This window comes from Xiphias gladius, chromosome 6, assembly GCF_016859285.1.
Source record: "Xiphias gladius isolate SHS-SW01 ecotype Sanya breed wild chromosome 6, ASM1685928v1, whole genome shotgun sequence".
Lineage (NCBI taxonomy): Eukaryota > Metazoa > Chordata > Actinopteri > Istiophoriformes > Xiphiidae > Xiphias > Xiphias gladius.
In genome coordinates, this window is record NC_053405.1 from 1,401,869 (window position 1) to 1,416,213 (window position 14,345).

A 14,345-nucleotide genomic window follows, 5' to 3' on the forward strand; every position below is an offset into this window, starting at 1 on the left:
AAAACCACCGACCAGCTCCCACACCCACGGTCTCGGTGTGTGTGCATGACTGGCTGCTAATGGGGGGTGGGGGAGGGGGGTGTTTATCCTAGAGGTTAAACGACCTGATGATAGGGTCAGGGCCATGACGCTCTGACCTCTGACCTTTCAGCACGTGTTGCGCGTTCCTGAGATAGTGACACCCGCTGCCACCGCCGCCGCCGCCGCCATGAGCCGGCTTGTAAATCAGTGAGGGGAAGTGGGAAGGATGAGGGGAGGGTTGACCTTTGACCCCCAACTTGTTCCCGAGGATGCCAGTTGCGCACGCACACACACGTACACACACACACACACACACACACAGCAAATGCTCAGACGTATGGTATGAATGGAGGTTTTGCTGCCTGTGTGTGTGTGTGTGTGTGTGTGTGTGTCTGTGTGTCTTGTTCGTGGTTGACTGCAGTGAGAGAAAGTCTGTTAATTTGAAAAGCTCCACCTGTTAGAAACCCAGCAGCTACTTCCTGTCCAGCTGTTTATCGTATTTCACTTTGTAGGAGCGAACAGTGGATTTCTCTCAGGGTAAAAGTTTAAAGGGCTTCAGGTCAAAAGACGTCGACGTTTAGGTTCAAACTGCAGCAAATGTGGCTGAAAAGTTTGAGTAATTTCAATTCCTCGATCACATCCAGCCCAACTGTTGAGTCTCAACCGGATAAAGAAACGACCGTAGTTCAACGCGTACTTCCGACCTGCTTCATATCGACACTAGAGCTTCGCAGAAGAGCAAGAAACTAATGATTTCTTCTGGAAACAAGCTGAGATATTCATACTGCACTGGTGGATTTTTGGAGACTTTCTGCAGCGTTAAAAACAAAAACACTTTTCGATCACGTTTCGCCCATTTTTAACTGAGACATCTACATGTCTTTTCAGCCGCAAATCACCAAATCACTGCATATCAAGAGTCGGTGATATGGACAAAATCTTCCAACATGTTAGAGACAATTTTACAGTGTTAGTATATCTACCAAAAAAAACAAAAACTGATAAACTATTTACAGATAAGAGCTTAATGGATCAAATTAACAAATGGTCCAGTTCTGTATTAACTATGTGGCAAAGTCTCTGAATCTCTGTCGGGTCACAAATTTCTCTCTCTGGCGGTGTATCGGCTTTGCAGTCAAGAAGACCGCTTTAGTTGAGCCGAGACGAGTCCAGGATTTGAGCAGGTGACTGACCATCGACGACTGAGTCAAAAAAAAAAAGAAAAGAAAAAAGAAACAGAACAATGCCCCATCTAATATTCCTCACGTCGCTGTTCACGGTGAGAGTCAAATGCGATAAAACTTCAGTCCTTTGGATTTAGAGAAGTTTGAAGTTAAATAGAAAAAGTGAACGGATCAAAAATCTGCCAAAATGTCCAACTACTTGTTAAAGTTACGATTACAAGACTGAGAAAAAAAAATTCTAATTCTTGCACAATGCCAAAAGCAAACTACGGAGGTCTGATGTCTTTCCACGCGTTGGTGCAGAAAACCACAATGTGCTTGGTCGTGACATGGCAAAGACACTGTGGGAAATAAGCGTCACCTGCACCTGTAAATGGCAGACGGGACAGAGGAAGGTGATATTAGAGAATTCAGCGTCTCCATGGGAAACTGACAACAGACCTCAAGCTGACCCGGTCAACGCTAAAACACCGTGACGGACAAAACCAGGGCTGAGACCGAAACAAGTCCGAGTCGAGACACCCGCGAGATCGAGACAATCCAAGGTAACGGACTGAGAGAGCGTGTTTTTATTCCCAGACTTCAACTTTTAATTGTTGCTGTTGTTGTATTTAGTCATGAAAACGTAGGATCTGACGCCCAGTTTTTAAGGGTTTTTAAACTCAAAACACTGAAGAACCGACAAGACAAAAAGCAGCAGGTGAAAATAGTGAATGTACGAACGTCTGATCTTTTGCTGCTTGTTCAGTCTTTCCTGAAGAAATGAAGGTGAATACAAACTAAAATCAACTTAAATCAACTCCAGATTTCATCTGTTTCGGCTTCCTGCTGCTGAACATCCACAGGATTAAATAATAAATGGTTGGTAGTGCGCTGCGGTTTCCAAGGGCAACACTGTTGCTCCTCACCCCCCCCCACCCCGAGTCAGTGGTACGGGGATGAATTTAATTACCTACTCGGGCTGCCCCGGCAGACTCCGCCTCCGGCCCTGCGAGCCCTGAGGTCAGCCTGCTTTCACATGGCTTTTAATCAGCGCTGCTGCTCCAGAAAAGCTCTGCTGCCTTAAATAAGAGGCAGGACGAAACCTGATCTTTCTGCACCGAGACCAGGGGTGAGGGAGGGGGGAAGAGGGGGGAGCTCTGTGGGCGTCAAGCCTCTGCCTTCTCCCTCTCACCTCATTCAAAAGAGACGAAATCCTGCCAACTCCTGAACTCTCTGTCATGAAAAGGCTTCAAAAGTCTGGCTCCTGGCGGCAGAAGTTGCACATTTTTTAAAAACAAAACCCGAATTCAGCAGAAGAGAAAACGAAAACAAACAGATTCTCAAGAATTGCTGCTGTCTTCAACACAAATGATCCCCCTCTGTGTTTCTGACTACAACGAGCGACTGGTGAAAATGAAAACGCGTTTATTCGAACAAGAACCTCGCTGAGAGTTTTTCCCTCGGAGCTGAAAGACCCTCAACTGCGCGTTGATAAAACCACAGACCGGCGTCTGCAGCAGCGCTGGAGGCGCTTTGGTCTCCCAACTTTTTCCCCTGGACTGAAGGGAGCCCAGTGTGAACCTGCACACAGCTGATTACTGAGACCGCAGAGTGAAAACACACACAGATGAGGGCTGAGAGTCTATCTGGACCGAGAGCAGGAGAATGGGAGCAGTCTTTGGGCTCAGAGAGGCTTTAGTCTGTGAGAGGAAATGATTGTAATTAAGGTTCAGGGTCGGAGATCTTTCCAGAACGCTCGCCTCAGAGTGTTTGTGTCTGCTGACGGATCACAGCTGAAACTCTACCTCCACAAAAACACGACGAGAAACAATTTCTGAGAGAGAAAAATAAAACCGAAGCCTTTCTGCATGAAAGCAGATTTCGTACTCTGTGAAAAATCTTCATTTTATCCAAATAGGTTGTGTCTACAACTGAGTCATTAAAACCTTTATTTCTTTTTAAAAAGTGAAAAATCTGAAGAACATTTCAACTTATCTAACATTCTTTTCAAGTATCTTTGAGAAATTTGTTTATTCCTAAACAAGGACGAAAACGCAGAATGAAGAAAAAGTCCATCTCGTAGGCGTTCCTGAACTTTCAACAATATTGCATGGTCTTCATCGGCAGATGGATTTAGCGTCTCTGAGACAACTTGTAAATGTCAACGTGTCCATTTTCCTTCTAGTCTGAACACTCTAAAGGACTTCCTGTCCTTGTGGGCTTAAGGCTTGAGTCGGCTTTAAAAAATGTGTTTTATCATTCAGCTCCTGCACCCGCCGAAGACCATGTGATACCACTGAAAGCTCGAGAACAGCTACTAAATAGACCTTGAGGTGAGACTGCTTGTCAACTGCCGATTCCGAGGTGAGGGATGAACTTTGAAACTTAATCGAGAAAATACTTGAAACTATTGGATACTGGAGACAAGTTGAAATATTCTCAGATCTTTTCAGTGGTTTTAAGAAATTTGGAATTAAAGGACTCGGTTACAGACGAGAAGGACATATTTAAGTATCAGTTATGAAAATCAACCCCCAGACCTGCTGGTGCAGGAATCTGAAAGGGGACCTTGGAGATAATTTTACCTGCCTATCTGGAAACTGTCCTCCTTTTCCAAGAAAAATTCCAAAGCTCCAACAAACTTAGAATGAGCTCCGTGCCAACTATTTAAACCGTCTGCCAAACATCTTCTCTACGTGTCTCTGCCACCGCTCGCTGCTGCACTCTCAAATATTCCGACCCGCCAGATCGTTTTCCCGTGGAATCGGTCGGAAATCAGGAAACGTGCTGAGCAATCACCCCGCAGATAATTGTGTTTTTTTTTTTTAAACTGAGCGGGTCGTCCTGAAAGGTGTGCCAGCTTCACCCAAAAACACGCAGACCTGTTCTGCTCGCTGACGGCAGCCGGTGTGAGGAGTTTCTTTGGCAGAGACGTTTCTTTCTCCTCAGACTTCTGCTTTACTGACCGCTGATGAAATTATGGCTGTCTGCAGCAGATAACATTTTTTTCTGCATCCAAACTCAGAGGCACAGAGCAGTTTGCTGAGAGGAATTTGGATTTTCATCCTCAGACAAACAGATAAACAAGTCAAGGTGAAGTTTTATCAGGGTTAACACAAAAAAGTTCACCAGTGATTCTGTATCTCGCACTTAGACCCCGTCCAAGAATAAAGACGAAAGTCTACCGGAGGCTGGAGCAAAAACCGACACAAGAATCTTTTCCACCCAAAATTTCGTAAGTTGCGTAGGTCTGCACTGGTATGAACTGCTTCCAGAAAATAGCCACATCCTCACACTGTGGATGAAAGTGGGTGAAAGTGGATGAAGGCTTTCACAGTCACTACCACTTATTGTCCGCGTCACGGCTCCTGGTTGTTTTGTGTTTTGGTTTGAATACGTTTATCATCTCCACTTCATAAATATATAAATAAATAATGCGCAAGATTCAACACACAGGTGAGGGATTAATAGGCACAAAACGAAAAACCCGCAAAAACCTGATGTCTGATAGATTTGGAGATACCGAGTCAACGAAAGATTCAAACTTCCCGGCACTGCTGAGCTGATAAAAATATATCTGTAACAAGCTAATATCGGCCATGCCCATGTATCTGTCACACTCTGAGAGCCGACCGCTCGATTTCTGGTAAAACGCAGGTTACCGCTCAAGTTCATCGGCGAATACATATCTCTGAGTGACAACGCAAGCCTACAAAAATACAATATTCATCCACAATGTATAAGAAAACTCTCAGTAGAATTTGTCAGATCTATAATTACTGTCCTCTGATTCGTCGCAATATTACCCTGTCATCATAGATGATTAAAAGTTTATCAAGTATGAACTCAAAAGCTACAACTGCAAACCCAAGAACAAGAAAGTGCCGCACAGCCAAGAGCAACCTGCAATAATACTGTTTCAGTCCCACATTAGAGAACGAAAATCTGCATATGGTGTGTGCGCGGTTTTCTTTGAGCTTGCGTGTCGGCGCGGTGATCACGTTCGCAGTCGACATTCACCTTCAGGCTTTGTAACAACACGTCACACGCAGCCCAGCACCGCGTCACCCTCACGTCACTCACACATCAACAGTAAGAAAGTCAGGGACTGACCTGCGTGCACGAAGTAGGCCAGGTAGAGATCCAGCTCCTTGACTGAAACTCCAATGTGATGCGGCTGCACACACAGGCTGGGGTTCGAACACTGAGGAGACTTTACCAGCCTCTCCCCGTCAGTACTTTCGAGGGGAATCCCTTTGAATAAAATCACCATGACCAGGTCCAGCCTCCACACTTTGTCCGCCTGGCGCAGGCAGTCGATCCTCCTCATCTTGCCCTTCTGGTCGGGGTTGGACAGCACGCAGCACGGCGGCTTCTTCCCCGTCACCGTCAGCACAAAGTCCTCCCTGAACTCGGGCCGGATGTCCTTGCGCAGTTTGGCCAGGAGGCGAGACGCCCACTTCTGTTTGACCTCGGGCTTCTCGCTGAGCAGCTCGTCCTTCACGGCGCGCTCCTCCTCCTTGGACATGCGCTTCTCGTGTTTCTTGAAGTACTTCCTCTTGCGGGCCTGCAGGTTGAACCATGTGTAGGCAAAGGCCCGGACGTGGGGCAGCAGGGCTTCGATGAAAGGATGGAACTCATCCTGAAGGACAGAGAGGAGAGACGCGGTGAGAGGGTGAAGGACGGACACGTTCATGCAACAACTGAACTCCTAAAACACACTTTTCTTCTCATCTTTCCTGTACGGTAGATTCATGACTGGAGTGTCCAGTATCCTACATATATTGTTCTACCGAAGCTATATGATGTTCACACCGAGTGAAAGATCCAAAAAACAAACTCCTCCTTTCTATGGCTGCACCTCTATATCAAACGGAAACATTCTCAGTGTTTTATGCATCGTTTTAGACAAGTTTCACAAAAATTCAGCCAGACAGATCGGGTACCCTTGGAAGCCTTGGGACCAGAACCTAAATTGTAAATGTTTTGTGGGTGTGAACAAAGCTCGGCTGCACAGCGGGAGTTTGCACTGATCATAAGACTGGTGGGTTGGTGGGGTTGAAGAGAGAAAAAGAAAAGAAAACAAAATTCCCAAAACTAAAGGTGGACATGTCCTCAAAGTTCTGGTTTCTCAAAAAAAACGAAAAAAATACCAACATGAAGAGATCAATTCAACCAGTTTCCAGGAGAACTCAGTTCGTTTTAAGGATTTCTCCAAATGAAGCTCGGTATCTCGGAAAGAGACGGAAGGAAGCAGATGCCGCACAGCGGGAAAACTCTCAGGTTTCAGGAATTTGAATGCTTTTTAAGATAAAGAAGAAAATGGACAGAAAGGAGAGAAGGTAGGATAGAGGGAAGGAAACAAACAAGAAAAGAAATGCAGAAATGTAGGAGGAGGAAACAACAAGGAAGGAAGGAAGAAAAGAAATAAAGGGGGAGGAAAAACAGAAGTAGAAAGTACAGAGGGAATAGAGGAGGAAAAAGAAGGAAAACGAGAAGGGAACAGAGAAGGAAACTAGGAAAGTAGAAAGCACAGAAGAAAGGAATGAGAAAAAGAAGCAAGTGAAGTACGAGGAAGGAAGGAAGAAAGAACAGAAGCAAAGAAGAAAATAAAAAGGAGGAAAAAAGTAGGAAAGAGAAGAAATGAAGGAAAAAAGAAGAAAGAAGAAGTAAAGAAGGACACAAAGCCAGACAGGCTTAAGGAAGGAAAAAGAAAAAAGAAGGACAGAAAGACAGAAGCAAAACAAGACAAACCAAACAAAGAGAGAAGGACAGAGAGGAAAGGAAGGAAAAAGTGAATTAAATAAAGAAATAATGCATTTCTTGCTGAAAATAATAAGTTGATTAATCACACAGCACCTCCGCAGCTTGAGATTTAAAAGAAAAGGAGATAAAAAAGTGTTTCTGGGAGTTAGTCTGGTGGGTTCCAGGCTGCAGCAGCGTCTCTCTCTCTCCCTCTCTACCAAACAGGCTCTTCAGTGTCAGCTCAGCCTGTCTCGCCTCTTTCTTGGCTCTCAGGCAGGAATGTGGGTCTGGGGGGGTCTGCCAGCCCCCCCCAAAACACCCCAACCGACCAAAAACACACCAAACAAACAACCAACCGAGAGGCCGACCACCGGCAGCCGAACCGCCACGGGCACAAACACCAGCAACACGCTGCTGGTTTCTGCTCTCGAGCTCAGATCGTCATATGGAGGATTATAGGTGTATTAAAGGTGCATTATGGGGCTTTTGGCTGATGAGAGCTGTTCAGTTATTAGGGTGGGAATGCGGTTAGACGGCATGTCGTGGATCAGACCCAATTCGGGGTTGGTTACACCTGCTGTCCCCCTCCACCCCCCCAAAACCCCAAAACCACCACAAAACCAGGCTTATCCAGGCCGGCCCGAGCCGGGAAAGGAACGCATGAGACTGAGAGAAAAAGAAAAAAAAAGCATCTTTACTGCTGCAAGTCACAACGAAGTGTGGACGAGAGGAGAAGAAACACACAGATGTTTAACAGTGGAAAACACTCAGAGGAGTCATTAGAGGTGGGGACGTAACAGAAAGGAATATGCAATTAAAATGTTATTACAGCTTGTTCAGGTGATAGAAACAGAGGAGAGGCCAGCGAGGGGAGCAGCTGTGCGCTAACACTTTCTGTAAAACCTCGGACCGATGATTTTTAAGGTTTTCCATCCATATTTTTAGAACGACGCGCTCGTTCTCGCTGGGCTCCACTCGCAGCTGAACCAGGCGGAATTTAGTCTCAAGTTCAGCCTGAGAGACGCGTTTTTTACTAAAACAAGGGAACATTCGCGGTCACTTCTTCCCTTGGAGCGGCTCCTTGTTTCAGGAGTTCTCTAGAGATGAGGGTTCTCGCAACAGGCGCTACAGTTAGGAAAAGCTAGACAAGTCTTGAACCGGGGAACAAGTCGCTTTGTCTCTAGAGCTGCGTAAAATTTCAGATTTCTCAACACTAGCGGAGATAAGACACCAGAGTTTCAGTCCCAACGCCAAAACCATACTTTCTCCGAGACCTCAGTTTTCAGAAATATAGACATCATTTCCTGAATAAACCCTTCGTTCATCTAACGACAGAAGCAAAGGTTGTCTGAATAAAATACGGTATAAAACTGACAAAATGACGATTTAAATCAGGAACTATCCGATCAAACCGTAAGTCGACCAGACTTTCAGTTTATGGCACTTGACAGCTGTCGATACACGGTACAGCAGACACATTTCAGTTGGTACTAAATAAGTATTATTGGTTTGGCACCCAGCATTAAGTTTCTTTCAGGAGTCTGGCCTAAAATCTGACTTTAGGGCTGAATTATAGGTTACATAGCTGCATTATACCATAGTTTGTGTAAATTTAAGCTCATTTACCACAAACCCTCTGACCTTCATATGAATGGTGGTTATTACCCAAAGCCGCTGGTTTCCATTTATTTCACTAAAATATGAAAATGCGCTCGAAAAGACTTCAAATGTGGCTGAAACCATCAGTGAATCATCCATCATCCTACTTTTATTTCTATCCTTTTTTTTCAAATATTAGCCTTCAACGCAGAGTCTGTGTTTTTTCCTGCATCAGAATATGTTGATGACACAATTTTACAACGATAAAATAAGACTGATGCTCACTGCGATGGATTTCAGAGAACAAAGTCGAGCAGATTTTAAGTCTCTGAAAGTGATTTTAAGGCATTTTGAAACAAGTGGGAAAAATGGAAAGCAATGGCTCCCTGGAAGGGAAAGTAGAGATTCACTTTGGAAAATGGCCTGCAGTGAAGTAAAGTATGTGAGATTCGTAGTCCCTGTATCAAAGTAGCACAGGAGGCAAAAACACCGGTGTGGTCCTATAAATATTTCTTTTGCTTTGTTTTCTTTTTGCATTGAAAGTAGTTTTCAGGGTTTTAAAATGTCGTCTGTGGCAAAGCTCGGTGAAAACCTGTCATTTCAGTTTGTTCGTCTAAACACAGGCGGAGAGAAAGAAAAACAGCAGAGCAGTTGCATCACTGAGAAACAATGAAGGCGACGAAAAAGAAAAGGAAAAACTTCCAGCGCAAAAACGCAGACGGACAGAAAACATCTTCATGGAACATTTCTTATTTGGATAAAACCCTCAGAGGGTTACTGAGCAGGACGGGAGGAGGGGAGAGGCTGGAGGCCCTCCTCCCCTCCTCCCCCTCCTCCCCCTGCACCCCCTTCCTTCTCCTCCTGAGCCACGTATTGAAAAAATAAAAAAACTCGACTATTCATAGATCAAAGAGGCTCTCACACATCTTGATACGTGCAAATGCCTCTGACTGGGGTGGCATGTGGATACCACATTATGAGCTGCGCACACACACACACACACACACACACACACACACACACACACACACACGCACACACGCACGCACACACACACGCTGCTGCAAGTGTTGTATAAGGATACACTGCAAAAATCTCTTTACCAAGTCACCCATGAGTCCTTAAAGTATTGCAGTTAAAAGATTTCAGAGGTTGAGATTTTTGTGCAGTTTACGCGGAGACTAAAGTCCACACTGCAAAAAAATCTCCCTCTGCCGCTTTAATAATTCTAAATCTATAAACACCTTGTTTCCTTATCACTAGTGAAAAAAAAAAAATCCTGCAAGTTGCGGTAAGAATATTTCAAAGACCGGTTTCAACTATTTTGCAGGAACTGGAAAATAGTTCCTTTTTTTGGAGTCATTTATCTCTAAAATAAGTCGTTTTGCTCTCGCAAATGTTTTCACTGCAAGAACCGAACTATTCGACGTTTATTTCTAGAAAATGCTTGAAACCAGTGGATTTGTACTGGACACAGGCTGGAAAACCTCATCACACGAGCAGTTTCTCTCAGTTGCTGTAAGAAAAACAGGCCTCTATACAACAGGAATGACTTGAGAAGAAGGACATTTTGCAAGTAAAATCTGCACATTGCAAGCTTGGAGTTAAACTATCAGCCTGGTGTTTTTGTATATTTTTCTTTGTGTTAGTCGTCTCTCAACATTTTCTGACTTCCCTAATCTGTCCATGGCTCTCGGCCCCGAGCCCACTGGTTCCTACTGAAGACATCAACCTCACAAATATACAGTTTCACTTTTGAAAGGTCTCGGTAATTTTCCTAAAACAGCTGCTCACTGTGGTTTTCAATCAAACAAACCGAAGGAAATAGCGCGTTCGTCGGGGACTATTTTCAGCGGCGGATTAATCCACGTTTGGCGCTATAGTGAGCATTTGGGCCAGCAGGAAGGTGTGTGTGTGTGGGACTGAGTCAAAATAAACTGCAGAGTGCGTGTCGCCCAGAGTGACAGTGCGGCTCACTGATGTGTTTTAATAGTTTCTGGAAACAATGGAGCTCTGTGGCTCAGAGGAATCAGAGATATCAAGTTTTGGATGCACACACAGTTCTGGTTAGTAGCAGACGCTCACTGCTGGTTTGGCTCTGCGCATGGGATTTGTTGACTATAAGTAAAATATAGAATATCACCAAACTCACTTGACTGTGAATTTTCACACAGTTTCATGAGCTTTTATTTACATACGAATCTTCTGGGTTCAATTTGACGTTTGGGGTTAAAAAAAAGTTCAGGTGGCGTTTTTTCCAGATGGCGTGTCAGAAAATATTTACGTCAAATCTTCTCTCTCAGATTAAACCTTAAGCTCGCAGATCTCACACTGAAGAGGAAACTATATCTACAGGCTGTGCATTAGAGCGCCAGCTGCATTGCCTTTTTTTTTTTTTATATAACATTGTTCACCCTCCCTTGTCAAGGGGTCTGAATACAGCACATTGTTTCTTCTTGGAGACGGTCCAGGCGAACGGGTTTGTCTCCAAAAGCGCCTCCAGCAGCTCTGCAGCCAACCTGCAGCCGCTTTCTGAGCTCTGAAATCTCACTCCAGGACGGCCGAGAACACCGCCTTTTGTTATCTGCGGTTTCTGTTTGGAGTGAGATGTGTTTCTGTTTGTGTGTGTCCTCGGGTGGTTATTAGGATGACGAGCGGCTGCTGGACGGATGATGTGTTCAGCCTCGTCTCCGCACACACACACACACACACACATTCCACAGTGGATCTGCAGCTTGGCGGCTCTGGATGTTCGTTGGAGCCACATACCAACATTCCTCACAGCCCAGTGCAGCGTTTCAGCTTCCTGACCCGCTCACACCGTCCTCCGCCGCCGTTTCCTCCGTCGATTTTTCACACTCTGTCTGTCCACCGCAAACAAAATCCCACTTAACAAGTCACTTGGTCTCATATTCAGCCTTAAAAAAGTGCTTTTCTGCCAGCGGGGTGAGATAATCCCTCTTGTTCTCAGCTTCCCCTCGACTCAGGAATGTTTTCTGAAATGTGTCTTAAAACAAAATAATCCTGTGTCTGCACCTGTGTCAAGAAATTGATTCACGGAAACTAATGATAGGCGCCTGTTTTATATGGAAACATGAAATTATGTCAAACTAATGGCTTTTTGTTGGACTTCCCAGGATTCCGTAACAAGTCCAGTCGAGATTTTCGGCTTTTTGTAGCGCACTGCAAACACTTTATTAAAATTTTGAACTCAGAAACCTGCTTCTGACTCTTAAAACAAGATCATATTCAACCTTTCTGGTCAAACAATCAACTTGTTTCAGGAATTGTCTGGAAAATGGTGCCAGCATCCTGAAACAAGACAGAGCAAAGCAGATTGCTGCGGTAACAATCAAGGAAATTACCCTTATAGGAGAAGCTATTGGTTGATTTGTGTTGAAAAACAAATTCTCTCAACAAACACGCATTTTTTGTCCACTTCTTCTCACATCTGGCCTGTGTCTGTTTTTTTTCAAACAAGTAGAAATTCTACCAGTTGTTCTGAGATAATCCCAGTGTTGTTCACAGAGCACTTTCTCTTGTTTCTGGAATTTTTTTAGCCAGTTATTTGACTGGATCTTAAAGCTGCAGACAAAAAACAGACTGCTGCATCTGTGTCAGGAACACGACACTTTATACAAGCTCGTTTTTATCGAAAACATGTGGAAAACGGCCTCAGAAATGTATTTTCTGCAGATTTCAGTGCTGAATAAAAGGCCGCCTGGTTAAAACGAGGTGAAGAGTTTCTGAAGCGGACGGGGGACGCGGCTCCCCGGGGTTCTTTCTTCGTCTCTTTTGGGGTTATTCTTTCTTTCAGTGATTTTCCTCCGAGGAAATCAGCGTTTCTAAACCTGTGAGGGGAGACTGAGCGTCTGAGAGCCGGACTGAGGCTTACACGTTCCCCCTCTGCACCTTGGTGACAGATGTAATGGGCTCCAAATAACAGGCCTGTAACAACAACCCCCTGAATAACAGTCATTTAGGGGAGCAATAATGGTAATCCTCCCTGTCTCCCTCCCTCCCTCCCCGGTCTATTGACACCCACACCGACACACTGAGGGAATTACCGGCGCGTCGCTCGGGCTCAGCGGCTCACCGGCGAGGCGCGACTGAGCCGCCGAGGCTTCGCCGTTAACGGCTGGTGACGGAGGAGGAGGAGGAGGAGGAGGAGGAGGACGGCAGCAGCCTCGGTGACACCAAACGCGCCGAGGAGGGAGGTTTAAACAAACTGCATTCAGACGTCTGCGAACGGACAAACGGGCACTGCAGCAGTCAACCCAAGTACAGATATCATTCGAGGAGGAGTCGCCGACATCTGAGAGCCAAAAGCCTGGGTCAGAGCCAGACCAGGTCTTTTTGAGGGCCAAAGGAGGTCCCCCCCTTTTTGATCCCCCTCAGCCACCCTCTAGAACACGACTAACTTAACCACTAAAAACTATAGAAGGAGAACCTGAGAAATGAAAGGACAGTTTGGCAGAACCTGGTAAAAATGTTTAGAAAGCAAAGGGAAGTTCAGACAAAATATTACACAGATATTGTCTGTGAAGACTGAGTGGAATAAAAACTTATGGAGGATCATTTGTGCTGGAAGTGCAGAAGAGAAATGGGGAACGTTCCTTCATCCTATATGGGAATCTACTTTAGTCAGACGTCTCTTGGTCAAGGTGCTGGAGGTCGCGGGTGCACGGTTTGATTTAGCAGCTCCTTTGAGTCAAATTTATCAAACTGTGCTGAGCTCAGCAGATTAAAAGACGGTTTGGAAGACCAGACCTCTTTCTGGTACCGGAAACTCAACTTTTTCGATTTCATTAATGTCCCGTGAATGGGATGGGTTACTTTTCCCAATTCTGTATGCGTTTTGTGATCTTTATTTCTTTATCTATTTTCTATACGGTAGCACTCCCACTCTCCTCCCGTACCAACGAAATGATGTAAAGATCTACATGTCCTCATGCCTTTTCCTTAAAATCCATACAAACCCAAACGCCAAGAGAAGAAACCAACCAACCACTAACATAAGAAAACCAAAACAACACCGGCAACAACAGCAAACGTGGATTTCGTCATATCATTGTAACAACACAAATTCTGGTCCCGCTCTCACAAAATTTGTCGTTTATTTTAATCCTGAAGTTTGTCATAACGTCACAAAAAGTACCAGACGCCACGATAAAGTTAAATGTCGGCGTCTAAGTTAAATTATGATAAAAAAAATTAACAGAGGCTTTCCTTTTAGGGCGCCCCCTCCTGGCTCAGGGGCAAAAAGCAGACACTCACTTCACTGACACCTCGAGACGACGCTGCTACTAAAACTCCACGTTTCAGGTTTGATTTATTTTTTCTTCAATTCCTAATTTTCAGCTTGTCCCCCACATCCAAAACTGAATGTCCGATCAGAAAGTACCAATTCAAGTTCAAATGGCAGCAGGTTTTACAAGCCTAATATTGGCAGTACCCGATATTTTTGGACCATTATTCACTTACAATAAATATCAATCATTAAATTTGGACTTTTTCATGCCAAATTAAAATGTGGCGTTCGGACCAGGAAGTGTCGTAAACAGCTTGACGAGCATCACTGGATTACACATGAGCAGCTGAGACAAAAAAAAACACACACACCGTTGTATTCGATGGTGGGAAAATATCAGACATAGAAATAAATCAGTAATTAAAATGAGCAGAGAGTAAACGTCTGCCAAATTAAGAATTTTAAAAGGACCAAAACCAGACTGTTCAAACCTCTAAAAGACATGAGGCAGGATTTGTAAAACGACAGTCAGTGAGGACTCTGTCTGCCGATTATTGGTTTTA

At 44.7% G+C, this 14,345-nt stretch overlaps 1 protein-coding gene across 3 annotated transcripts in view; it reads right to left on the reverse strand.

The window, feature by feature from the left end:
- nfia (nuclear factor I/A) overlaps positions 1 to 14,345 on the reverse strand; it is a 214,380-nt gene that overhangs the window by 133,727 nt on the left and 66,308 nt on the right. For all 3 annotated transcript variants that reach the window (XM_040128396.1, XM_040128398.1, XM_040128397.1), the window contains exon 2: positions 5,301 to 5,829. In XM_040128396.1, the coding sequence (XP_039984330.1) occupies positions 5,301 to 5,829 (529 nt within the window). The remainder of the gene's footprint in view (positions 1 to 5,300; positions 5,830 to 14,345) is intronic.